At 38.4% G+C, this 26,124-nt stretch overlaps 1 protein-coding gene across 4 annotated transcripts; it reads left to right on the top strand.

Moving 5' to 3' along the window:
- Positions 1-25,978, top strand: LOC149181736 (BTB/POZ and MATH domain-containing protein 4-like). Of its 4 annotated transcripts, none has more exons than XR_016257029.1 (5): positions 1-840; positions 9,873-10,215; positions 10,496-10,778; positions 21,453-21,644; positions 25,459-25,675. XR_016257029.1 is itself a non-coding variant. In XM_089416684.1 (5 exons), exons 1-4 carry the CDS (start codon positions 410-412, stop codon positions 21,509-21,511), a joined length of 1,116 nt encoding a protein of 371 aa, XP_089272810.1. In that variant the 5' UTR covers positions 1-409; the 3' UTR covers positions 21,512-21,547; positions 25,459-25,675. The 4 variants fall into 4 exon arrangements, 2 of the variants coding, with proteins under 2 accessions (XP_089272810.1, XP_089272809.1); XR_016257030.1 differs by lacking the exon at positions 21,453-21,644 and adding an exon at positions 18,706-18,783 and having other exon boundaries at positions 25,459-25,609; XM_089416684.1 differs by having other exon boundaries at positions 21,453-21,547.
- The last annotated feature ends 146 nt before the right edge of the window (positions 25,979-26,124 follow it).

Genomic DNA, 26,124 nt, shown 5'->3' with positions numbered 1-26,124 from the left:
AACCCGATTTGTTTTTAAAAGAGAAATAAACAACAAAATAAATCAAAGCGTTCCCACGGTGAGAAATCATAGCAGGGAGTATTACATTCTGCGATCACCAATTGCTGTTGATCGAATCGAGAAATTCGACCCTATACACCAATCCATATTGGTCATCCTAATAGTATTGAGCAGGACTTGCAAAATTTCCGGAATTTTTTTCCTTAAATTCGATCCTGAAATCGTACATAACCACTTGCGTGAAGCTGCGGTCAGAGGCCATCGATGAGAAACGGGTGAATGTCTCTTACAGGCCTCTAGCTGATGAATCTTCTGTGAATTTTTTCTAATTCCAGAATTTGAAAGGACGATTTTGGTGCCCTAGGGTTTCATTTCTATTATTATTTCTTTTCTTTTAAATGCCCGGCCGATGGCAATGAAAAGGTCCTTCGGCTCTAGATTTCCGTCGATAATGCAGGATGGAATCCCTGAGAACGGCGATGGCTCGCCTTCGAGCTCGAGATCAGTTACCAACACTGTCAACGGGTCGCACAATTTCGTAATACAGGGTTATTCCTTGGCCAAGGGCATGGGCGTTGGGAGGCACATTGCCAGCGAGACCTTCACGGTGGGAGGTTACCAGTGGGCCATTTATTTCTATCCTGACGGCAAGAATGCAGAGGACAATTCGCTGTATGTTTCCGTTTTTATCGCGTTGGCCAGCGAGGGCACGGACGTTCGCGCTCTGTTCGAATTGACGTTGGTGGATCAGAGCGGGAAGGGCAAGAACAAGGTCCATAGCCATTTTGACAGGGCGCTCGAGAGCGGGCCTTACACTTTGAAGTATCGAGGAAGCATGTGGTGAGTCCCTGTTAGGGTTAATATTTTTTTTATTCTTTTATGGTTTTTAGACATTGAAAAGCTAAATTATGGGATGCATTTGAATTTCTGAGCGGTAAGCTGTTCAATGAACTACGAAAACCCTAGGGTGTTTTCTGCCTCTGCTTCTTTCAAATATGCGTAGGTGTGCACATGTACGTTGTAGCACGACAAATTTGCTTGGTCAAAATCCCCAATAGTTATTTTTAATGAATGATTTCTCGAGCTACAACGCTATACTTTGGTGGATTGTCTCTGTTAACTACTGTTTCTTACATGCCACTGCCAAACATTTTCATTAGCTACCTCTTGAATTTCTCACAGCATTGAAAATGTTCCACTGCAATTGAAGCTCATGAGTTTTTGTTTTAAATGTGATAGTTGATCTCGCTATTCCGATTAGCTGTATTGAATTAATATATTACACATGCCTTGCCAAACCCTAATTTTTATTTTATAATCTGTTCGTATTGAAGGAACAAAAACTGATAGTTCCAGGTTGTTGGTTGTAACATCTGAGATTTGGCTCTTCATTGACAATCACTAGTTGGCTAATATGAATGCCACCATGCATCTTTATTATTTATTATTTTCCGAGCTCTCACAATTGTGCATTTCGATTTTGGGCCCATATATCCTATTCACACACTGTAAATCCATATCCCTTATCTGTGTATCCTTGTTCGTTTGCCTGTGTTATAATGTAAAAATATTTCCTTGATCTTTTTGATAGAATGCTTCCTTTAATTAATAATATCAACAGGGAATGCACATTTGACATTATATAAAAAAAAATAAGCTGCAAATGGAGCCATGACAAGTGGTAGTTAAAATCAAGACTGGCCTGGTTTCAAAACTGAAAAATCTCATTGACTTAGGGTCTGCCCCATAGGCACACAAAGGAACTAAATAACAATGCCAGTGGCCCAAGGCCTTGCATTAAAACAAGTCCTTCAGCATGAGTTAACAGCAGTTGTGATCAGCCCAGTGTTTGGTGGAGGGTCATTGTGGTCCTTGGGGTTGGCCCCCAACCATCTCCATCAGGCTTTTGATTGGTGACAACGCATTTTGTCAGGCCCAGGAGGATTTCTAGCCTCAAATGCAGAAATGGCAAGAGCAAGTGTGAGGAACTGAGCATTCTTCTGCATTGGCAGAGGTGGCCACCATTTTTGATCTTATATTGTATTGACACTGAAGAATTATATTTCCCAATGGAGTCTTGGTTCATTGCCAAGGTTGAGGGAGGTATTAAGCTGTCCACCAGGGTCCTGTTTTGCTGTCACCTGTGGTCTGCCCCACTTAATGGCATGTTTCAGAAAGGTACAAGGCTGGGTACAAATCTTAGGTCATTTTGGTGGAAATTATTTATTCAGACCTCTGCTTCCCCTGACTTTGGGGTGTGTACTTCAGTAGAATTGGTCTTTTGATCACCACAGATTGTCAAATGGAAGGAAGCAGTTATTGGCCTTAATTTTATCCATAGTTTTAAAAATCTACTGCTTGAACCGGAAACTGGTCAAACTGGCCAAAAAACCTGGTTGAAGGGTCCATTTTGCCCAAATTTCACAAAAACCAGAGCAAACCGGTCAGTTTATTGCCAGGGCAGCTATAAACCCCACAGAATGCAGTTTTGTGAGTTTTGAAGCTGTTTTGAGGGAAATTTGGGGTTGTTTTCCTCCTAAAATAGTCCCTCCAAGAAAAGCATGCCTACCCTCTCATTCTCCTGACACATCTCAACCCTAACAATGTTTTTTTTTACAGAAACAGTTATGAGACTTCATTAAATGTTTGGCAAAAAGCCATAATTCCGGTTACAAATAGTGAAGCTGGCTTCTAGGTGTCTCTCCAACAAGCGGGACATAGCGCATATGCTTATGTGTCTCCTCTTTTTACATTTTATCAAATGAACTCTTGCTGCTGATTTCCCGAGCTTATGAATGCATACAAATTGTTTCAATAAAAAGCAGAAGAACATAGATATTTAGGGAATTGGGTCCCAAGAGATTTCATTGTCTCTGAGAATAGTTCCGGTTGCTAGCTGGACTGCCTTGTTTGCTTCTATGTCTGCTTCTTTGTTGTTGTTTCTCAGGATATGAAAAAATTTCAAATTCAGGAGCTTTGTCATGTCTTTAATTCTTGTAATTGTCCTTGCAAGTCGTAGATCTGCTGGATTTGTGTTGGTCGCCACTGCTTTGATGATGACCTGGGAATCACCAAAAACAATTGCCTCCATGTGTCCCAGCTCTTTGAGCAGTTTGATCCCTTGAAACAGGGCCATCGCTTCAGCTTGTATGCTTGAGGAGTGGCCCAGTCCCCACGCAAATCTGTGTATAGATGTTTCTTCTGGGTTTATAATGAGTCCTCCTGTGCCAGCCATTCCTGGGTTTCCCTTGGATGCCCCGTCAAAGAAGAGAGAAGGAAGTGTTTGTTTGGACATCCAAGATTGGAATTCTTCTTCATTTTTCCTGATTTGCCAATCTTTGAGGGATATAGATGTGGTTTTTGATTTTTGAAAATTGAGATTGAGGGCTGCTCCAAACTCAATATCCTGCTGGCTTAGGTTTGTGTCATCGCTTTTGTCTCTTAGCCACTCATTTAACTGACCTTTCACAGTATTTGCTACTAGTCTGAAGTCTTGTTCCTTGTTTCTGAAAATCCTTCTGTTCCTCTCCAACCAGATTTGCCAGCTGATGAGTTTAGGCAGAGCTGTCCATGCTGCCTTGACAATCTTGTTTTTTGGATTTGGGCCTGGGTACCTGGCCATCCACCCAGCAAACAGGTCCGGGACAGAGTGGGGGAAGGTGAACATAAAATTCGATGATCCAAGAAGCTCATGCCAGATTAGACCTGTGAATTTGCACTCCAGCGTGAGATGGAGAGCGGATTCCAAACTTTCCTTGCATAGCGTGCATCTTGATGGCCCGAGAATGCCCCTTTTCTGTAACCTGTCGTCTGTTAGAATTTTTTGATGGCATAGCAGCCAGCAGAAGTGATCTATTTTTGGAATAGAAGGGAAATTCCAAATGCCAACCCAGGGGGCAGGATTAGGAGGCACGTGAGGCCGCTCCATGCATTTGGCGTAGCCCTGAGCCACCATATAGCCTACCTGTTTCGGACCCCAGCCTCTTGTATCTTTCCTTCTTGCGTGTGACGGTGCCAGCCCATGCAGCATCGTTAAAAGCGCAGCAAATTCTGATTGTAATGCAGGTGGGACTGTGATCTGTTTCCAGCCCGTCCAACTGTCTCCACTCCAGTTCGAAATGTCCCAAAGCGTTTTGAAATTTGCTGCATCCATCCATCCCTTCAGCTCGATCCTGAGACCCGAGTCTGCCAGCGGAGGCCTGTTCATTATGCTATCCTCCCACAAACTGATGCTTTTGCCATTTCCCGGTATCCAATAGGCGTGGTTTCTTATTAGCGGGCCAGTTTTATTACTTAGAATGCTAAAGGGGGTTCTGTTATGGCTTTTGGGCTGCTCCAGGCACCGGAGTCTCTGTCCTCTGAAATATTTCCTCCACAGAGATAAATGAACCCATCCTGGTTTTGGAGCTATGATTTTCCAAATCAATTTGGCTCCCATGGCTAAGTTTTGGATACTGAGATTTTTGAAATTCAATCCTCCCTCCTGAAGCGTCTAGAGACAGTTTCCCAGTTGACAAGAGGAATTCTCTTCTCATTATGCTTGCCTCCTTTCCAGAAAATTTTTCTGATTAGTTCCTCCATCCTCTTAATGATTCCCACAGGAGCCAAAAGAACAGAGAATTGGAATAACGGTAGGCTGCTAAGCACAGATTTGATGAGCACTGATTTTCCGGCAATATTGAGCCAGGAGGATCCCCAGGTCTGCATTTTTGTTTTGAATTTTTCTATCTGGGGGTGCCAATCCTTGCTCAAGGCCCTCTTATGAAAGATGGGCAGCCCAAGGTATTTAAAGGAGGTCCAAGATGAAGATGCTGCAAAGCCTAGACATCTGGCTATAGAGCTTGCGGAAGGAGCAGAGATATTCCAGCAGTATATGTGACATTTGCCCTTGTTTAATTCACTACCCGAAACTTTACAATAATCATCCAGCACTTCTTTAAATTTGATTGCAGAAAGATGAGTTGCAGCCCCCAGCAACAAGGTATCATCTGCGAAGAGGGCGTGGTTGATGCTCTTAACCCCTCTTGCTATGCACAGGCCAGCTATATCTTGGTCTTGTTGCTTCTTATCCAAATAAAAGCTGAGGACAGAGGCCTGCAGCACAAAGAGGAGGGGTGAGAGGGGGCACCCCTGCCTCAACCCTCTAGAAGCTTTGAAGAAATCAACAGCCCTACCATTCACTAAAGGTGCAATCCAGGGTTCCGAAATACAAGCTCTGATCCACTTGATAATATTTTGACCAAAACCCAGCTTGTGCAGAACATCAAACAAAAAACTATGTCTTACATGATCAAATGCATTAGCTAGATCTAGTTTAATGACCATACCTTTTTCTTTTCGACGAAGGCTGGAATGGATCGCCTCTTGTACCAGGATGAAATTATCTACTAGCTGTTTGCCATGTATAAATCCACCTTGATTCTCCGGGATGATTTTGGGGAGAATTTTCCTCAACCTGTTTGCTATTATTTTGGTTATCACCTTATATCCAATGTTACATAAGGATATTGGCCGGAATCTATTAAAAGAGTTAGCACCTTTTTCTTTAGGGACGAGGGCGAGAAAAGCTGAGTTTGTGCATGCTCCAATATTCTGACACTCTTGGGACTTTTGGATCATTTTAAAGAACTCCTTCTCAATGATCTGCCAACATGTCTGAAGAAATCTGGGAGTGAAACCATCCGGTCCCGGGGCTTTGTCGGGATCCATTGCAAAGAGGGCTTCCCTAACTTCGTTTTTGCTTCAAGGGCCTGATTCATTTTAGAAGTGATGAGTTTGGGAACAACGTCTAGCAGATTGTCATTTTGGCTAGCCTCCATGTCTTCACTATACATCTTCTCAAAGTGATCTGAAGCTGCCTTTTTGATGCTGGCAAAATCCTTTAAGGTGCAGTTATCTTTTTTGATTTCAGAGATAGAATTACGACATTTCCTGGCTTGAGCTTGTTTGTGGAAAAAAGAGGAGTTTCTATCGCCTGCTTTGAGCCATAAACTCCTGGACTTGAGCCTCCAAAATTCTTCTTCTGCCAGACAGGCCTTATGGAATTTATGCTGTAACTGAGACTCCTTGTCCAACTCTTCTTTGGTGATTTCAGCAGCTTCTAGATGGAGGTGCTGCTTCTCTAGAGCGCTTTGGATTTTTTTTCTTTCAACAGCAGGATTGGGCAAGGTCTTGACCCAGCCTTTCAGCATAGCTTTTACTCTTCGAAGTTTTTCCTCCCAAACAAAAAAAGGGGAACCCTTGACTGGATCTTTCCAGCAATCTCTGACCTTTTGCATGAAGTCTGTCTCTTTAGTCCATAGAGAACTGAATCTGAAAGGGATAGGCCCCAGGTCCTTGGAAGTCACCAGCTCTAGGCTAATGGGCTTGTGATCTGATACACTACTATGAAGAATATGCATTCTAGCCTCTAACCCAAGAAGCAGGAAGGAACTTTGGACAAAAAATCTGTCAAGTCTTGCCGCTATGTGACCCGGCCCAACTCTCTTATTTGACCATGTGAACGTACCAGTAACCGGCTTGATATCTAGTAGGTCCCAGTCTTGCATGAGATCTTCCGCCCATTCTCTTGCCGGATCTCTAACGATGCTACCTCCTCTTTTTTCTGACGAGAGGAGGGTGAGATTTAGATCTTCGGCTATGATTATGTTTTCCAGGTTCTCTAGATCTGCCAGGCTTTTGATGGAGTCCCAACAGTTTTTTTTCTCACCTGCATTGTTAGGAGCATACACATTGAATAGACAAATAATCTCCTTAGATTCTAAATGCTGCATTTTTAAAAAAATCCAATGGGTATTCAGGGACTCAGAGATTAATGAGAACTTATTAGTGTTCCAGAGCGACCCAAGCCCTCCCGATGCTCCACGGGCAGAAATTGCATGCGCTCCACTTTTATTCCAAATTTTTTTGCTCGCTTGGAGGAAAGCTGTGTCCTCCAATTTAGTCTCCTGGATGAGGAGGATATCCGGGGCTTCCAATCTTATTAGACTCTTCATTGCTTCTTCCTTAACTGTGGTGCCCATTCCCCTACAATTCCAGGAGACTATCTTCATCATTTATTTTTGCTGTGGTGAGCTCCCTTGGAGCCCTGAGATTGAATCCTCGTCATCTTCGGGGTTTTTGCTAGTAGCTTCTCTAACGTTGGCTGGCTGCCCTGGAGCTTGTCCTTATAAGTTTCTTGTTCTCTTTTTTCCTTTGCAGACTTTCGTCCTCTTGTGGATCTTCTGGGAGAAGATTGTGATTCACCTATTTCCCCTTCTTCCTCTGATTCCTTGGACTCTTGGGTTTCCTCCTCCTCTTTTGATATCCTCCCTTTGGATCTCTCTGATGCACTTTTGGTGGGGGGGGAGGCTTTAGATGTAGAGGCCTCCTTTGGGATTTCTGTATCTTGAGTGGTCACGATTTCAGATCCAAGGATCTCGAATTTATTCCCTTGGCTTTCCATGGAAGGTTTCTGAGTAGGACCCGAGTGAGGAGCTTTGGCATTTACATTTACATTCTTCTTGTGAGAAGTTTTGGAGCGCTTTGCCTGGTTCTATCCATCTTCCTTCCCTTTTTCTTCCACACCTTTGGACGGGCAGTCTCTGGCGAAGTGTCCATAGACGTGGCACTTCCGGCATTTGAACGACAACTGCTCATAATCCAGTTTCTGTACATGTGTCCAGGGACCTACAACTATTTTGATGGCTTCCGGTAGTCTGACCTCCAGATCTACCTCCACATAGATTCTGGCACAGTCATACTGATCTTTGCTGTTAGCCTTGTCTATAAATTTTCCAAGGGTATTTCCTATGTGCTTCAGAGAGTCCCAGTTCCAGCAGTGAACTGGAAGGTTGGGGAGTCTCACCCACACCAGGACCGTTGTAGGCACATCCACCGCCGGATCGAAGTCTGGCGTCCATTTATTCAAATACAGACCTTGAGGACCCATGAAGTAAGGGCCATTCTGGAAAATGAGATCTTTGTCCTCTTTTGCAGAGAACTCAAACAAAAAATAGCCTCTCCCGAGGAAGTAAGAGGTTACCTTGTCTTTTATCAAAGGTGCCCAGTTCCTGGCGACCCAGTTCTCAGTTGATTTCGGGGAAGGCCAGAGTCCTGTAAACTGACCAACCAGAGCATGATCTGCCAGAGACAAGGCTACTTGGATCGGTCCTTCTGGCGGAAGGGCGATCTCAGGGATATCTTCTAGTTTTTTCACAAACTTTGCAGCTTCCATGCATTTCTTCTTGGGCAAAGAGGCCAGCAAGGTTTTGAAGGCCTCAGTGGCAGAAGGCGGAGGAGGAGAGGGAGGCCCCTGTGGGGGAGTCAGCGCCTCCATGATGAGCCAGCAGACCCAGCCAGGCTGGTCGCGGCCTACAACAAAGCCCTCAACGGACGCGCGCGCAGGTTGCAGAGCGTGCAAAATGCGGATCTCGCAGGTTGCAGAGCGGTCGATCCAATCTTTTTGTTAATTTTCTCAACCCTAACAATGTTGGCAATTAATGGTAATGTTAAATTCTTAAAGTAAAAGTGGCATTTCCTTTATTTTTCCTTTTAAATAAAAGGATGAAAATGAAAAATAAAGGAAATGCCACTTTTACTTAAATTATTAACATTACCATGAAATGACTTAGGATGTTTGAGAGTGGTTTCAACCTCATTGAATTTCATATGGAGAAACTAGAATTTTAGATTTCATTCAAAATTAAGCAGATTTAATGGTTTTTCAGGATTTCATGGTTGAGGGTATGAGATTGGCATTTGATCAAGAGCATTAAGCCCTTTAAGAACCTTGATGTTGGTGACATTGATTGTTGAACTTTGTCGATGTTGGTGGTATTGATTGTTGAACTCCTCTAACATGGCCTTGACTAGAATGTACCCTTCACTCAAAGAAAAACAATTGGTTATGCATCCTAATCTTTTTCAACCACATTATAAGGTTGGGGAGATGAACCCTTCACTCAAACCAAAATCATTGGTTAGGCATGTTAAGCCTTTTCAATTTCTATCATGTTATAAGGTTGAGCAATACAAGTATGAAGACTTTGAGCTAGATGATGTTTATGTATCTCTTGTTGATGATACCATTTCTAGTAGTGCTGAATCAATGATGAGTTTCATGAGTGATCATGTTGATCAGTGATTTGTAGTTTTGATGTCTATTTTTGCTACTACTATTGCTACTAAAGTTGTAGAGCAGTTTTAGGAGTCCTCAAACTCTGAGCCATATTGTTTATGTAGCTCATGTTGATGATCTCTCATCTAGTAGTGGTGATGAGTTTGATCATGATGAGGAGTGATCATGTTGTTGACCACTGATATGTAGACTTGTAGTAGGTCGGTGTCCCCATAGCTTAGAGCATTGTTTTCGGACCCTAGAGGCCATTTAAAGCCTCATTGATTATGTATTTTGTTGCTGATATGTATTGCACTCGATGCCATTGTGATATGTTCATCTTTACATAGATGAGAAAACCTTGCATATATTGTCTCTATTGGTTTGGAATCATGGTTTTAAATCTTAAAAATAGTTTTTATTTTATTTTATTAAAAACTAATTATTTCGTGTAGTTTTTTAAAGACCGGTTCACCAGTCCCGGTTTGAACGGTTCTGGTTTGAAACCTGGTTTATTAGGTTGGACCGGTCCGGTCACCGGTTCCGGTTTTAAAAATATGATTGTATCTTATTCCTTTTTTAAAGTTGGGATTGCAATTTCTTTTTCTACGTTCGGGTTTTATTTTTTATTCTTTAAATCATGAATAGGAGTGAAAAGACAATTGAAATTGATATTTCAAGCAGTTTTGGCAAATAATATCTGCTAATTATTATAACAAACATAATGTGTTAAAATTTTAATCTATATATTTTTCTTGGGTTTTGTTTTGTGTAGGGGCTACAAACGGTTCTTCAGACGGGCTGTACTGGAGACATCTGATTACCTCAAGGATGATTGCCTGAAATTAAATTGCACAGTGGGTGTTGTGGTCTCTGCCATTGAGTACCCTAGGTTGCATTCGATAACGGTTCCTGAATCAGATTTAGGTTTACACTTTGGTGCTCTTTTGGAAAATCAAGAAGCCTCAGACGTAACTTTTGATGTAGCTGGGGAAAAATTTCATGCTCATAAACTTGTTTTGGCTGCACGATCCCCAGTATTCAAAGAAAATTTTTTTGATTCTTCAGAGCAGAGTAATGAAGTTGTTATTACAGACATGGAGCCAACGGTGTTCAAGGTAACAATTATAACTTTTTTGACTTTTAATGTAGTTAAAAATCTAGTGGTGTGTATGACTTTATAATTGGTTTTGGAACACAAATAATTGAGAAACATGGTCAACTGAGTCAGTTGGTTAAGATCTTGGTTTGAGGGTACAGTCTGTGTACCCTCAATACAAGAACCTGAATATGTTACCACTGTTTGCAGGTTTGCCCCCTGACTAGTTGACCAGTTCTATTCAATCCTTGCTGATGTAGCTGACATCTTTTCCTGTTGTTCTCCTGTGTGAGCTACAGGCCATGCTGCATTATATTTATAGAGACACCCTTCCTGATGAAGAGCCATCGTCACCCAATTCTTCTTTATCTTCATCTTCTTCAACACCTGAGACATTGACAGAGCGCTTGCTTGCCGCAGCACATGTATATGGTTTGCGTCGATTGAGGCTACTTTGCGAATCAAAATTATGCAGAAGCATATCTGTCGATACAGTTGCCTCCACTCTTGCCCTTGCTGAGAGTTACCACGCTGTTGACTTGAAAGCTGCATGTCTCAAATTTGCCGCAGAAAATCTTGCAGGTCTGGATTCCTAAATGTTCACTGAAATTCCAACTTATTGTTGTAAAATGAACCAAGAACTGTGGAACTTCAAGTAAAGTATTTTGGAAGTAGTGATATCTTGTTTTCTATTCTACAGAATATTTTTGTTTTCATCAGCAAGAACTGGTGCATTTTTTCTTCCCTGCCCTTATTTATTAGTTCCTTCAAATAACACTTAAGAATGATTCCTTCCCAGATTGACTCCTGATATAATGTTACCTTTCATACTTTCAATGCCTTAATTCATTAAGTTCATTCTGTTCTTCTGGATTAGGTACTTCAAATAACATGTAAGGATGATTACTTCCCAGATTGTCACCTTTCACACGCACCATGCCTCGATTCATTAAGTTCATTAAAAGCCATGGTTACCCCATCTCAGATAACTCATTTATAAAACAAGAACGATTGCATCCCAGAAATGGAATATTCCTCTCATTCTCATGATGCTGTAATTTTAGCAACGTGAAAGCTGCTGTTATTCTGTGGTCATATCCCAAACAGTCATGGACCAATGGTAGTCCATAGGTGCAGTGGATGGGTGCATTTCAACCTTGGTAATCATCATTATGTGTTTTTGCAATGATACTGGCATATTAAATTGTGCGTTGTAGATACAATCATACCCCATTGATTTTTTTTTTAAGAAAACTAGGCTAGAATATTTGTTACCACATTTTCTTTTGCTTTTTTAATCAGGGAAAAATATACAGGGCTGAATCTTGTAGGAAACTGAGTAAGACAGTTTTTTAGCTATCTATTGCAAGTAAGGGCCAAAAGAAAAAGGTATGCTCGTGGCAGATGGCAGATTTACCATCTCATGTATACAAAGATAATGCAATAGACCTTTTAGACATTATATTGATTCCTTTAGACAGTTATTTCCAGAAACGAGATATTGTTGTAGCCTGGTATCATATTGCTCCCTAACATCCAAAATAAGTTAAAAGAAAAGAAACCATGGTGTAGGTGCAGTTAAGGGACATGGTGTCAGGCTTGAGTATATCAACAAACATTAGATGCATGGCCTTAGGATCCTCCTTGGCTAGCTTTGAGTGTGCTCTTTTCAGCATTAGGTTGAGACATATTATCAAATCCCACACCCCAAAAGAACTTGCCAGATATGCCATCTTTAGGGGTTAAAATTGGATGAGTATCTCATCTTTAAGTGCACCATCTATTGTGAGATTCAAGGGCCATTTTCATTGTATCTTTTGGGATTTGGGAGGTCCTCTCTCCTTTTTATTCTATGATTTTGACTAGAGGTATTTATCTCTTTTTGTGAGAGAGGTGTTAGGTCATATGGTGTGGAGTCTGTGTGTACCTCCCCGTTGAAAACCCATTAGGTGGATTATTGAGTCTAGATTAATGTGGCGTAGATCATTTTATACTCTAGATTAATGAGTCCTCAAGCTCCTTATCCCCTTTCAGATGATTAACTTCTAGGAGACTCTATAGAAGCCCTAGTTCCAGATCCCTCGACAGATCCCACAGTCCACTAGGTGGAAAGAGAAATTTGTTGTAGTAGGTCGTAGACTTGAATTCGTCTTGTAGAATGTTCTACTATTGAGCTCCATTAGAGCAATGAATCTTCCATTTGGAGAATTTCCACTTGGAATTGTATGTTAGGAGATATGTACCTCTTTCATCCCATTCTTCTCCTAGGTTTACACATATGGGTCGCCTTGTCCTCCACAATTCTCCAAACAACATTATCAGAGAGTGCATCTACCCCTTCATGTTTATTGAGGGCTTTGATGGGGAACACTGCTACTACTTTGCTTCTAGTTCTAGCTTGGCTCAATGTGTACATTCAATGGTTGACATGGTTTTTGTATTTGCACAGAATTTTCTTCACTTCTATTGAATATTTTCCTTTTTGTTAAAGAAGTGATAGAAGTTGATTTTGCACTATGATGGTATATTGTTAAGCATTGTTTAGTTGAGTGTAGGTTGCCCATATTTCCTAGTCAACATAAAAATGCATAAGATCTCATACCTCTATTTAGTAACTTGACCTATATCAAATAAAATAAAATAAATTGGAAGTGGATTATGAATGACAATCTAATGCATTGGTTTGAATTAAAGCTGAATTAATGGCTATGCTAATGTATCTATTTGGAATTGGTTTCATGGTTTGGCACCTACACCTATATATGGTTTCAAGCTTCACATTTGGTTACAATTACAAATAGATGGCCTTGATGCTACATGGAGTTGTCCTACATGGTGAGATACAAGACATAGGACTCTTAAATGAATTGCAAGGGAACTCCATATATATATATATATATATATATATATATCAACTTTATTGTACTATAAGATTCGAATGAAAACGGAGATAATAAACTATTTTTGTGTTGAGAGAAATGAGGTGCTCAACAATTGTGGTAGGGAGAGATGTTCAATACTCTGTGCATGTTATTTATCTTAATTTACCAAATTGGCAAAATAAAAGAAGAGAGAGTTGATGTATTACCTTAATGTTTTTGGATGCCTCTCAAGCCTTTAAGAGATCTAAACTAGGTAATTGACTGAGCACCAATTTGTGTTGTTATTTCACAAGAGGAAATTTGTTACATTTAGTGTATTGAGTTAACATTGTATATAATTAAAATATTGGTTTCCATCTTAACGTGGATTATGGATTTTATTAAACATTAAATGGAAGGGGAAATTATTGTTGGATTGTATAAATGTTTGTGCAACATTGAATTAATGACGAGGTCATAGGTATGTAGCACAACATTAATGAGGATTTCATCGTCGTAGAGGATAACCTCATGAATGAACACAACTTAGTTGAAGATGGCATTATTTATGAGCATGTCACATCAAATTTGTTAAAAAGACAGTGATAGTGTTATAGATATCAGGGATTTCCTACCAAATATGTGACAAATGATGTCCATGAATATAAGTTGCTTAATGACATTGCCTCACAAAACTGATGGTGATCTATTACATAAGTGAAATTACATGTTAATGATGTCGTAAATGTGGATGTTTAAAACAGGAAGATGACTTATCTCATGTTGATATAAAATGTCAATTACTGTTGAAAGGGAGGACAATCAATTCCATGTGTAATCTATGCATATGAATGCCACAAACAAAATTGATGTTTACATGGAGATGATTAACCTAGAAAGGACCTAGAGAGGATACCTTACTTGTTGAAGACTTACTTAGAGAGGATAGGTTGCTCAATGAAGACCTAATGAGGATGACATGCAAAATGTTGGATGTGGTCAACACTGTTAAGCTATGTGCTTGGGGACATCATCAGAAATGATAATGTGACGTGATGAGGAATACATGCAACATAACGTTCAAGGTGACATGCAGATAGATATGCACAAGGACATGTAATATGACATTGAAGATGATATGCAAAATGATGAAAGAAGACATGCATTTAAATGAATGTTGAAGATAAGAATCGATTGCAAGATAGAAATGCCATGTCCTCGGATGTATATTGCCGACCTAGAAAGGACCTACTTAGAGAGCAGACTTGTTTGATAGGGACTTGCCTAGAGAGGACAACCTGCCCAATGAAGACCTAATTAGGATGATATGAAAAATGTTGAGGATGTTGTGAATGTTATTGCTGGCGTCATGACAAAGGGTAATGTCATGTGATGAGGAAGACATGCAAAATGATATTTAATATGAAGTGTACGTAGATATGCACAATGATATGCAATTTGACATTCAAGATGACATACAAAATGATGTAAGAAGACGTGTGCAAAAGGACTTCCAAGATGAGAATGATCTACAAGATAGAAATACCATGTGTTCTATGAAAAGTGGGCTTGCCATAAAGCTCAGGTATGAAGTCACAGATTAAGCCAATCTAGCCAGGGTGAGCTGGTTCATCTATACACCATTCTTTCTAAGGGAATGGTCTAAATAATGTTGTAAAAAATGCATATTTGGATTTATAGAGTTTACATGTTTCAGTTGGGGAACAATATGAGGTCAAATTAAAGCAGATAATGGAGTATTCTTCCATGAATTCATGGTAGATGAGAAAATGGAGTGTGATTCTTTTAAATTGAGGAAGTTGTTTTAGAGTTGTTCAACTTGACATACATTGAACTAGAAAAGTTCACATTCAAAGAAATGAAAGAAACTAAATCTAGAAAGTGTAAGATTGAAGGTGTGCTTGAATGCGGAAGTATAGGCTGAAATGGTAAGATTGCATTTGCAACTAGAATTAAGAAACTAGGATGATGAGGTAGAGGAAAAGAATATCCTAGGCAAAGAGCACGAGGAAGGAGACGATGTAGAAAGTGAACAAGCTGGAAGTGGACCAAAAAGATGAAGATATCCATCCAGTGGAGGAGGTTCCATAATCCCCTTCCTAGTAAGCCTATTATAGTGAAAGCCAAATAATACCAACTACTCAAATACTGTGTGAGCATAATTATTCTTATTAATTCCAAAGAAGGATGGGGAAACAAGGGTTTTTGTGAAATTTTGCCCCAGTTGTTAATCGATGCTTTGAGAGAAGAATAAAAGGAATGTGGGTATCACTTATGCTTTTTTGGAAATGTAGTTTCAATGATTATAGACACATTTGTCAAATGGTTAAGTTCTGAGATCTTAGCCACTTTCATTGAACACTTTGCATTAAAAGTGGACTTATGTCAACATGAAGTGGAGAAAAACTACTTGACTTCTGGTTTGTGAATAATGTCAAAACCTTTCTCAGACATGTTGCTTAGTACAAAATCATTATAACTTTGTCGAGATCAATCATCCTCGAGTGAATTAACATGAAGGACATCCCATTCCAGTGGGTTGAAATCTATCCATGAGCATTCAAAGATGTCATGTATCAATGAATGTATGACACATGTATGAGTTTTTAGAGGACGAGGTTTCGTTTTAATGATTTGTTCAAATAAATAAGGCTACGCAATAGAGGATAGTGGATTCATGTGGAAGATAATCAAGAGATATGAAAGTGAGGATGAGCTCAAGAGAATTTATAATAGAAACATTAACTAGAAATTCAACACATATCTGGAGATGGACAATGTTCTTCTCAATTTTGGGCAAGGATACTTAGGTGTAAAGGAGGCAGCAGATGTTAGCCATTCAGTATTTTACATTTTGTTGTATAGTCTATTTTGCACATCATACCTCCATAACTCCATCGTTGATCACACTTAGATGTTTGCGCTTGAATATTGTGATTTTATTTTTCTCTCCTATTAATTTAAGTCATATGCACACAGATTCCTAATTGTCTGTGTCTCATTTTCATTTTTAAACTTGCAACTCTGGGTTGATTTGATTTCAGTACAGGACCTGCTCCACATCAGACTCAAGCCAAGCAAAGTATGATGCCTAACTCCCTGGCCATTTCCTTATTACTGATCTAGCACATAAACTTTAGATTATACTGGGCTTAACTGCTAGGTTATTGGACCTGAACCTGCCTTGCACAAACAGTTATATTAACATATTCTTAACTTTTTTAGATATTCTTGGACTTGAGAAATATATTTTAAACAACGAAACTAATGTTGTCATAAATTGATTGGCCTTTGGAATCTTCAACTATTTCTTCTGTTTATGTTAGGTTGTTCTTTATCTTCAATGTGTGGGCAGCCCTCTTCTTGATAGACATCAATGATATTTTTCTATATACCAATCTAACTCAAGCCAAGCAAAGTATGCTTCCTAACTCCCTACCCATTTCCTTAATGTTGTCATAAATTGATTGGTCTTTGGAATCTTCAACTATTTCTTCTGTTTATGTTAGGTTGTTCTTTATCTTCAATGTGTGGACAGCCCTCTTCTTGATAGACATCAATGATATTTTTCTATATGCCAATCTAACTCAAGCCAAGCAAAGTATGCTTCCTAACTCCCTACCCATTTCCTTATTACTGATCTAGCACTGAAACTTTATATTATAATGGGCTTAACTGCCAGGTTATTGGACCTGAAGCTGCCTTGCACAAACAGTTATATTAATATATTCTGAACTTTTTTAGCTCTCCTTGGCCTTGAGAAATATATTTGAAAACAAGGAAACTGAAGTTGTTATAAATTGATTGGCCGTTGGAATCTTCAACTATTTCTTCTTTTTATGTTAGGTTGGTCTTTACCATCAATGTTTGGATAGCCTTCTCGTGGATGGATAGCAATGATATATTTCTCTGTATCCAATCTCTCTTTCCATCTTCATGGCAATTCCTTTCAATGTCTGCATGGGGGAGATCACATATGTTAATCTTATCAGCCAAGGAAGAATGCTTCGCAGCATTAAGAAAGTGCTGTGCTGCATTAGAGAAGCCATTGTTGCAATTTCACTTACCATAATTACTATTGTGTATAATCCCTGACTAAGTTTCTCAAAGAAATTTTCAGTGTTCACCCTGTTAGACATTTTACTTTGAGGTTTGTCCAAGTTGCAAGTACTTCAATCCAAATTACTTATTTTAATTGTTGCCAACTTGTGATATGGTATCATTTTTAAAGAAGAAAAATAATATATATTGATCTCTGTTTTCTTGTTTCCATCTTTCAACAAACTTTGCTTGAAGATATTTTAAGATACATATGACAACCACATTCTGCAACTTTGTTCAAATGTTGATACTTACAGTTGGTTTACCCTTACTCCATTGATAACTCTTTCTTCATATCTCGCACTGGATGTTTTTGTTATTGTATCGTATTCATTTCTTTTTTTATTTTTGATGGTATTGTCTTCTTTTCCCCAAAATGTTTAGTTTTCTTGCCATAGATTCATTGGTGTATAGATTCAATTGTCGTAGTTCTGTTGTTGATCACTGTACTGTGCATTTCCATCGCTAGGTTTTCCCAAATGGTAGTTTGTAGTTGTAGTTCATTCTGTGACCTATTTTATAGTGCTTTTTTGACAATGCTAAACACTTCATCAGTAGATTCAAGGAGGCCAATAGTAGTTTTTAATAAGTATTTTTGTTTGAGGAAAGGTGATTTTTCAAATATTAGCTAACTAATAATATTAGTTTTTTTGGTTCTAGGGAAGGCAACTTTCAAAGGGTTATCAACTGTATATATGATTACTCTATGGTGCTGTCTTTTTCCCTTGAAAATCATTCAAGATAATGAGGGAATCTTTTCGCTCGTGGCCAAGCTTGTCGATGTAAATACTTGTTTTGGGTTAAATAGCTTTTAAGTTCTTAGATGCACTATAGCTTTTATGGGCTGCCTGATAGTTATTATTTGAAGAGCAAGCATAAGCCTGTGATGTCATGAGTGAATTGGATATCAACAATCTACATGAATCGCAAGATAGATTTAGGAGTTCAGGTTGCAATTCTATCACTTTCATGGGATGTGGAAATAAATTTGGACTAGTTAATTGACTTGTAATATTTTTGAGTAATCCAGTCCTTAAGGTCAGATTTTGCATAACAATGTATAACAGACTACCCTGCCTTGCCAACTGACTTTACAGTCTAATACCAATAAAGTTATAGTGGACCTTCATCCTAGTGTGCAAAACCATTATTATATGTTAGAGTCCATAATCTAAGATATGGATGGCAACCACCTTAACTTCCCTTGAGATATTCTGTTAATGTGCACTGTCTTGCACAGTGGATTCTAGTACTTGCCGAAATGTGTTATGGCACATTTATATTTATGCGTTTACTACACATTTAAAAGACCATTAAGGCCAAGTGACATATGAAACTATCTTCCTCAAGGAAGAAACTCCCTGCAAACTTTGAATGGCACAGATACAGTGGTTGTATTAATAGAATGCTTATCATCATGTTAGTTTTGGATGGATTTAGGATTTTTTCGAAATAACACATCTGAATAATATTTCCTAAGGTAGTTCGGACTACAAACTAATTGAGAAATTTTTTGGCTCAAACAGAGAAAATTGATTATGAGAGGCCTTGATGGGTCCAACAACTTATTGCATCACGGGCCAGATGATTCAGCTCTGCAAAAGTTGAGTTTTAGTCTGCCCCATAGCAGTGATTTGTGGCTTCATAATAATTATGCCTTACAACCTATTGAAGTTGCTCATAATATGTTGACTTGCTTTAGAACTTCTAACAAATTGCAATCCTACTGACATTCCTGTGATTTATAGGTAGGTTATTAATTTATTTGTGCATGCTTGTATGAGTATTAATAAGATATCAAACATGCTATGCTTATGCCTCAAATTTTGTGAATACCTTGATTGTAAATTTCTGCATATTTTCTTGCAATGTAGAAGGCTGACTTGTGTATGTTTATGCCTCTTTGATGGACATAGTATTTGGTTTGTGTTGGGGCTTCAAGGGGAAGATGTGCTTTGCCTAGGGAGTTTGTTCTGTCACACACAGACACACACACACATATATTATATTTCCAGTTTTCTGCCAATCCTATCAGTCGATGCTTCAACATAACTAATATAAAATGGATAACGTTTTCTTCTGGTGCATGCAATAAGATAGCGTCATACCTGCCAATTGCCAAAGATAGGAACATAGTACCTACTGATTTTTTTGATCTGATCTTTTGTGGTTTATTGTTTCACTTGTAGATTTTGTCAATTTGCTGTTTCTCTGCTCACAAAGTGTAAACAATGGGGTGAATAAGTATCTCACCTAGGTGTTCTTCACAAAGACTCCGGTCTTCAATGTACTTTGTTCCTGTACTCGTCATTGCCAAAGTTGATAGTTTTTGTTGACTTGCAGCTTTATATGTTTGCTACTTTGAATGCCATTATTATTTCTATTTTATTGATCTATAGATAGTGGTTCCTTGCATTTCCTTGCAAACAATAAACACTTCTTGTTTGTATATCCTCTTACACATTTTTTGATGCCCTGGCGTATGCTTTTTTCTTATAATCATGGGCTTAATTTTGCCCCATAGTCACTTTCTTGTACCTGTTGTTATGACATCCAAATAATTTTTTAATGTTATGGTTTACTATAATGCTCTAATTACGTTTATTAGTGGATAATCTTTTGATAATCAGTCATTTTGGTAATGCTGCATACATATGCAGCATTACCAAAGACACCTCTATTCGAAGCACATTTGACTTATGGCAGATAAGATGTCCTTTCCAGATTTCTAACATATATATAAACAGTGTGTCTTGACTCTTGACCACTCTCAGTAAGCTAACTTGAAAATTTAGTGAATCACATGCCTACACTCTACTCTTAACAGTAGTCTGAGGATGGTTATGCTGTAAATCAGTGCTAACCTATCTATAGTTGCGAGTTTGGTTCACAACAAAATATCTCGATAGGGAAGTCCATTGGGAAAATCAGGCTTATTGGAATAATGATCCCATTCCTCAGATTACTTCCAAAACATTATTTAGGAAAATATCCTTCCACAGATAGATTTCCTTTACAACACTTTTTAAATTTGACCCCGAAGCCATGCTTATGAACTATGAATGCTATCCTTGTGCCTCCATTTCTCTTCAATGCGAGATGAATGTTAGCTGAAGTTTGCTTGGTTTTCCATTACTTTTCCATATTACTCAGATGTTGTTTACCCATCTTGTTTCCTTTGCTGTAGATGAGCTATTGAGATCTGTATGAATCTTTAGGCTACAGTGGCATGCTCTGATGGAATACCCCAAGTGCCTTACCACCTGACTGTCATCATATCCTTTCCTATATCACATGAACAGAATATTCTTGCTTATCAATATGTTGATCTGATGCCTTAGATAAGAACAAAGAAGAGTTGTGAGTATTTTTTCATGGTGCCATCACTAAAGAGGGAAGCTAGTTGGCTGTAACGAGTCTACTGTTACAAAGAAATTTATTGTTTACAACTTCTGATGACGAATGGGCCTACTGTTTTAGGTTACCACATTGCAACAAATTGCCTGTACCATTGTTATAGTTTTATAAAGACATCTGTAGATGCAATGTATGGTGAGAAGGGGGTATCATTTGTGGAGCCATTTGAAGAAAGCAGGAGAGCAGACATTTAGTGTTTTGCTGATCCAATTTTTGATTGAGAATTCCGTAGGAAATTCCAATAGATCCTGTATTGTGCTTGCCATGTACTTAAATTGAATGGACCCTAGTCATCAAATCTAGAGTAAGTAGAACAAACAAATGTCATAGGCTTGAAGTAGGTTTAATTGTGCAAACTATTTTAGAAAAGAAGCCTCTTATGAGTCTTATCCTTTTTAGGAAATTTCAAATTCATCTTATTTCAGAGGATTATGATGAATGTCCAATGTTGCGTAAAGAAGGGAAAGTGGTAAACATATAGTAGTTGATTCATAGGTATACACGTTGCTGATAAGATAATCTGTTTAGACTTTAGAGGCAACGATCATCAGTGACCATGACATAAGTGTGTGGTCAATCGCAGTTGAAATAATATGATAATTTTCCTAGCTTTTGTCATGCTGTATTATTAGTTAAGAAAGGTCAAGTCAGGAGGATTTCACACGAATTAGGTTGTAATCAGCATGTTTGAAAATCTCATGAACAGATTATTTGAAATTTGTACTAAATGCGAATATAGAAGCTGATTTGAAGTATAAAATAGTTTTATATCCATTCATAAAAATCATCGGACTTGATATGGAACATAGCAAGGGAATCTTTTTTTGACAAGATGCTTCCGAATATTTTTGTGCAGCAAGCAAGCCCCTCCACAATCTGGGAGATATGACAGTGGACTCTGTAGCTGGCTTGTAACACTCTTGAAAGATCCCTCTGGCTAAGAATCCACAGGTGGGGGCTCTATCTATTTTGTCCAATTTGGCAAGGACTTGCACTTGTCCCTGACTGCTTGAAATGGCCTGCTTGCATGGAAGAGACAACCCATGAGGTGACTAGATATGACTGACCTGACAAATGCAAGATATACCCAATTTGATTCATGGTTTACTGCTGGAGTTGCACTTGGCCCTGTTTGCTTGAAGTGGCCTGCTTGCACAGGAAAGACAACCCATGAGGTTACTAGATATGACTGATTTGACAAATGCAATATATACCCTTTTTGATTAATGGGTACTGCTGGACAAATGATGTTCTTCCCTGTGCCTGCCCCTTTTCACCCTCTTCAATGATAACTTCTTCTACTTGTGTTTGCGGAGTTACATTTTCAGGCATAAAATATCCATGGCCAGCAAGTAAGATAACTTTGCTGCTGTAACCTCTCCTTTCTACTTGGATGTCCCAAGCTCCCAGATTGTTTTAGCATTTTTAGAACCTGCTTTGGAAACTCTAGCTTGTTCTATAAGAGAGTCACGCCAAAACAAACAAGTCTTTGTTTTCTAACCCTTATAGCATGGACATAAAGATATTTTCTTTTTGTGGTTGTCCTCAATCTCACATTGCCTAAATCTCTAGTGGCACTGGGCTCCTTTATGTCTTCCTGACTTCATCTCTGTTGTCACCCTCTCCTTTCCAACAGCCCAAATACTGCCTTTCATATGTACCCAGGAGCATTTCTTTGATATGTCTTCCAACCTGTGCTAATCTAGTCATGATTAATAAGGTTCTTTTATTCTTTGTCCTCTATAATGAACCAGCTTTCTAGCTCTCATCATTCTATTGCTAGGTGCTCACATGCTTGGGATCTTATTTGACTGATCTCTTTGTGATCCGCTCAAGTAGGTTAATCTGATTTGCCCCACTCCATATTTATTGAATTTTTGCCTCCATTATTTCATGGTTCTTCCTCCTCTTGCAAGATTTGGTGAAATTGGTCCACTTACAATTTTATCCACTGTATCAAGTTACAAATGTTCATCCAGACAGGCAGAGAAGCTAGTTGCAATGTGCAGTGCCTTGTTTTCTGAATAGCTGAAACTCTTGAGTGTCTGAAGTAATCAATGATGTGATGGGATATTGATACAAAGGAGGCCACATTGAAAGAGGAGGGTGGGGAATTGCAATAGGGATTGGTTAGGGTGTTAGAATCTTCAACGAGCAAAAGGACTGTCCGTGACACTGATGATGGCATTAGCACTGGCGATGCTGAAGAATTGTTGTAGCATATGAAGCAGAACACCAAGAATACACTATTTGAGTTCGGATAATGGCTTGGTATTTTTAGTTTTAATTATTCTGTCATGTATGGAATATCTATTATCTAAGTCTATATAAATTTAAGGTTATGTCACAATGCCTTTATATCATGCTAGATGATGATCATATACGGCCATAGTATCATACCTTTCTATAATGTATGGGTTGACCTATTTGAATTTCAACTTCTGTAATTGATTGTTGCATTGTCTCTTTTTGTGTATCATGATTCATTAATAAGAAATGATTTTAAAAGAATGCATATTTTATTACTTTTTTATATAGTTTGTGGCAAGGGATATATCCCCATATCCATGGTGTCTGATAGTGTCATCCCTAGAATTTGGGGTTTGTATCCATCTGTACCAAAAATTTGTTTACCTGTCCCCTGTTCTTTAACTGTTGCCAAACATAGGTTTTTGTGCACTTTGGATTTGAATATGGCATGTTTCTTTAGAGAGGAACTTCCCAGTGGAGTAACGTTTGTTCTGTTTTTTGATTAATCATTGCTGTGCAATGAACAATCTGGCAAAGGCTTCTAATCTTGTGATCTAAATAGAGGTTTAATTTGTGAAGTGTTTGTTGAATCTCCAAGAGGAGCCAACAAATAGATGCTTTCAGATCCCAAAGTAGTCTCCAATGCTCTTGAATATCAAAACAAACATTAGAAGTTTGGCAATGACCTAAAAATGCATTCTTTCTATTGTGGTAGGTGTTTCGGATTTCCTGTTTCTGCAGACCTAGGTGGAGACATGGTTGAATCTTGAAGGAGTTAATTTTCATTTCTAATAAAATTTTGTACTTTAAAATTTTATATTTTCAAACAACTCCAACATCACAAAGTTGCCTAGTATTGTACTAGAGATACCGGCTTTCTTTGTTATAGCCGCAAAAAACTCCTTTTAACATGAGAAAAGTGTCACTTTGTATTACTGATAGAAATTTTCTGAGGTATTAGTGAACAATTTTAATTTAGCACCTAGGTATATTCTAGCTTCATTGGGTTTATCTGCACTTAATCCATTTTCTAGCATTAATCTATCTTTTGTATCTCCTGCCTTTTCTCAAGCTTTATCCTATTCCATAAAGTGAATGAGCTTTATCTTATTAAGGTCAGTTGAAATTTATTTCGTAAAGTTAGTCTTGCATAGGTATGTGTAGATAAGTAGTGCATGGGACTCAACTAGTGTCCTGACTGCCGAGACTTTAAGGAATGGTTGTACAAGACTCTTGTACTTATTTAAGGTTTTTATTTTTTTATCTTTTATTTTATATATATATATATATATATATTATTTTTTTTTTAATGATAAATCTCAATTAAATTTCTGTTTTTATTTTTATAAACAAAACCTATGTAATTGGAATTTACCAAGTAGACTTGAAAGTAGTGAAGCATTGATTCCAAGTTCCACAATATTATGGAGGCCCAGTTGAACTTCTGCATTGCCATGTGTTTGCTTAACTGGTATGCTTATTCCTCAAGTTCTTTGGGTCGGTGGCAGAATCAGAAATGGCTCATGATTGTCTTTTCTTTGCCATAATTGGAAAAATCCTGAAACAGCCCGGAACTATGCCATATGTGGACTTTTTTTTGCTTTGTTGGATTCCAGCAAAAATAGGGTTTTCCAGGCCATTTTGTGTAAACCATTTGCTATGCTGTAGACTGCTTTTCAAAATGCATTTAATAGGTTCAACAGCTGTGTGTCAGAGTAATTGCTTACTGCTAGTGAAATTTGGTTGCAAATTGCAAAACAGGTATGACTTGAAAGTTGAGAGTCAAAGGCATTGGACATAGAAAAAGGCTGCTGGCAATGTTAAATTGGTTGTCAAGTAATATATCTTCACCTCATGAATCCCAAGGAGTTAGCTCAACTGGTTGTTTCCAATGTTGTTGGGCATTTGGCTATTTTCTTTCCACCAGGTGCCTAATTTGAATCCTTCTGGGCAAGGTCCACTAGTCTATGTTGATGTGTTTCCTAGGGATGCCATATATGAATGTGGGCAAGCATCCCTTAGATTTTCATATGGTGTTTTCCTCAGAAATTTTTTTCTTCACGCTATGATATATTAGGATTATATTATTTTCAATGTCACTTTTCCGAATCTATTTGACATTGTTTCTTTCTTTATAATGGTAAATCTTTTCTTCTGCCTCTCTTCATAACACCATTACACCATATTATTGAAATTGTTCAAGGTATTTGGAATTCATTGCTTTTATATCAACCCCAACTTCTATTTTTACTCACATATGAACTACCCCATTTCCAAAATTGAAATACTAGAAGCTAGGAAAATAATAATTTATACATTTTAAGCTGTCTATGTCCGAGTTCAGTTGTGCCCTTAATTAATGTACTTAAGTTTCAACATACCTGCACTTGGTAGAGATATCCTCCAGACTCCAGAGTAAATGAACAGGCTAAAATGTCAACTCAATTGCACGACTGAAAGGGCATCCTCCCTTTTGTATCAGGAAACATGTTGCAGCTCTGTGTCAATATCTTGTCAAGTAATGAAAAAGGATCTAAAGTATGGATGATTTTGTAGTACAATGCAATTTATTTCTGAATTCTACCGTTTATGCCTTTTCTTCTATGTTGCAGGTGTTATGCGTTCAAAGGGATTTGAGTATTTGAAGGAGAAATGTCCTTTACTTCAGTCAGAACTTCTAAAGACAGTTGCTGGCTTTGAGGATGATTGCAGTAGCGGAGGAAAAAGTAGGAGTGTCTGGGCTCAACTATCTGATGGCACTGATATTAATGGCAGGAGAGTAAGACCAAGAACATAGCATTTAGAGTTCCAATTGTTCTGTGAGGAACATTGTAAAAATAATGACACTGTAAAACATTAACTGGGACTGACTTTCACAAGGTGTGTGTCTGTGCATGCTGAGGTGGGCATTTGCTTGAAAAGTGAACTTCACTCTAAAGGAATTATGATGGCCATTTTTAAGATACATCTCTGTATGTGCTTAATGTAAGAATCGTAGATGAAATTTTATTTCTAATATTCTTTTCTGCAATATTGGCATCCATTATCCTACTGAAGCAGGGGGAATATACGTTTGGTGGATACAGCATATTATCGCAATAATGCCTTATCATAACATTATTTCCAGTATTCTTTTTTGTGTTTTTCTGTAAGACAGAATGAACGACCCATCCAAATTATAAAGGTGGTGACGATGCTGGGGGTATAGTGTTGTGCCTTTCATCTGAATTTGTTTATACTCCTAAATGGCTTCAATATGGAAGTGTACTTTAATTGGT

Source organism: Pinus tabuliformis, chromosome 3_2 (genome assembly GCF_031772625.1).
Source record: "Pinus tabuliformis cultivar Carrire ecotype Pingquan chromosome 3_2, CPIR1, whole genome shotgun sequence".
Classification (NCBI taxonomy): domain Eukaryota; kingdom Viridiplantae; phylum Streptophyta; class Pinopsida; order Pinales; family Pinaceae; genus Pinus; species Pinus tabuliformis.
This window is presented reverse-complemented; position numbering and strand designations above follow the sequence as displayed.

Excerpts from the sequence above, each read along its gene's own strand:
- LOC149181736 (XM_089416683.1), top strand. The coding sequence starts at position 410 with ATGGCAATGAAAAGGTCCTTCGGCTCTAGATTTCCGTCGATAATGCAG. Across the intron at positions 841-9,872 it reads AAGTATCGAGGAAGCATGTG|GGGCTACAAACGGTTCTTCA; the intron begins GTGAGTCCCTGT and ends TGTTTTGTGTAG. Across the intron at positions 10,779-25,458 it reads TGCCGCAGAAAATCTTGCAG|GTGTTATGCGTTCAAAGGGA; the intron begins GTCTGGATTCCT and ends TCTATGTTGCAG.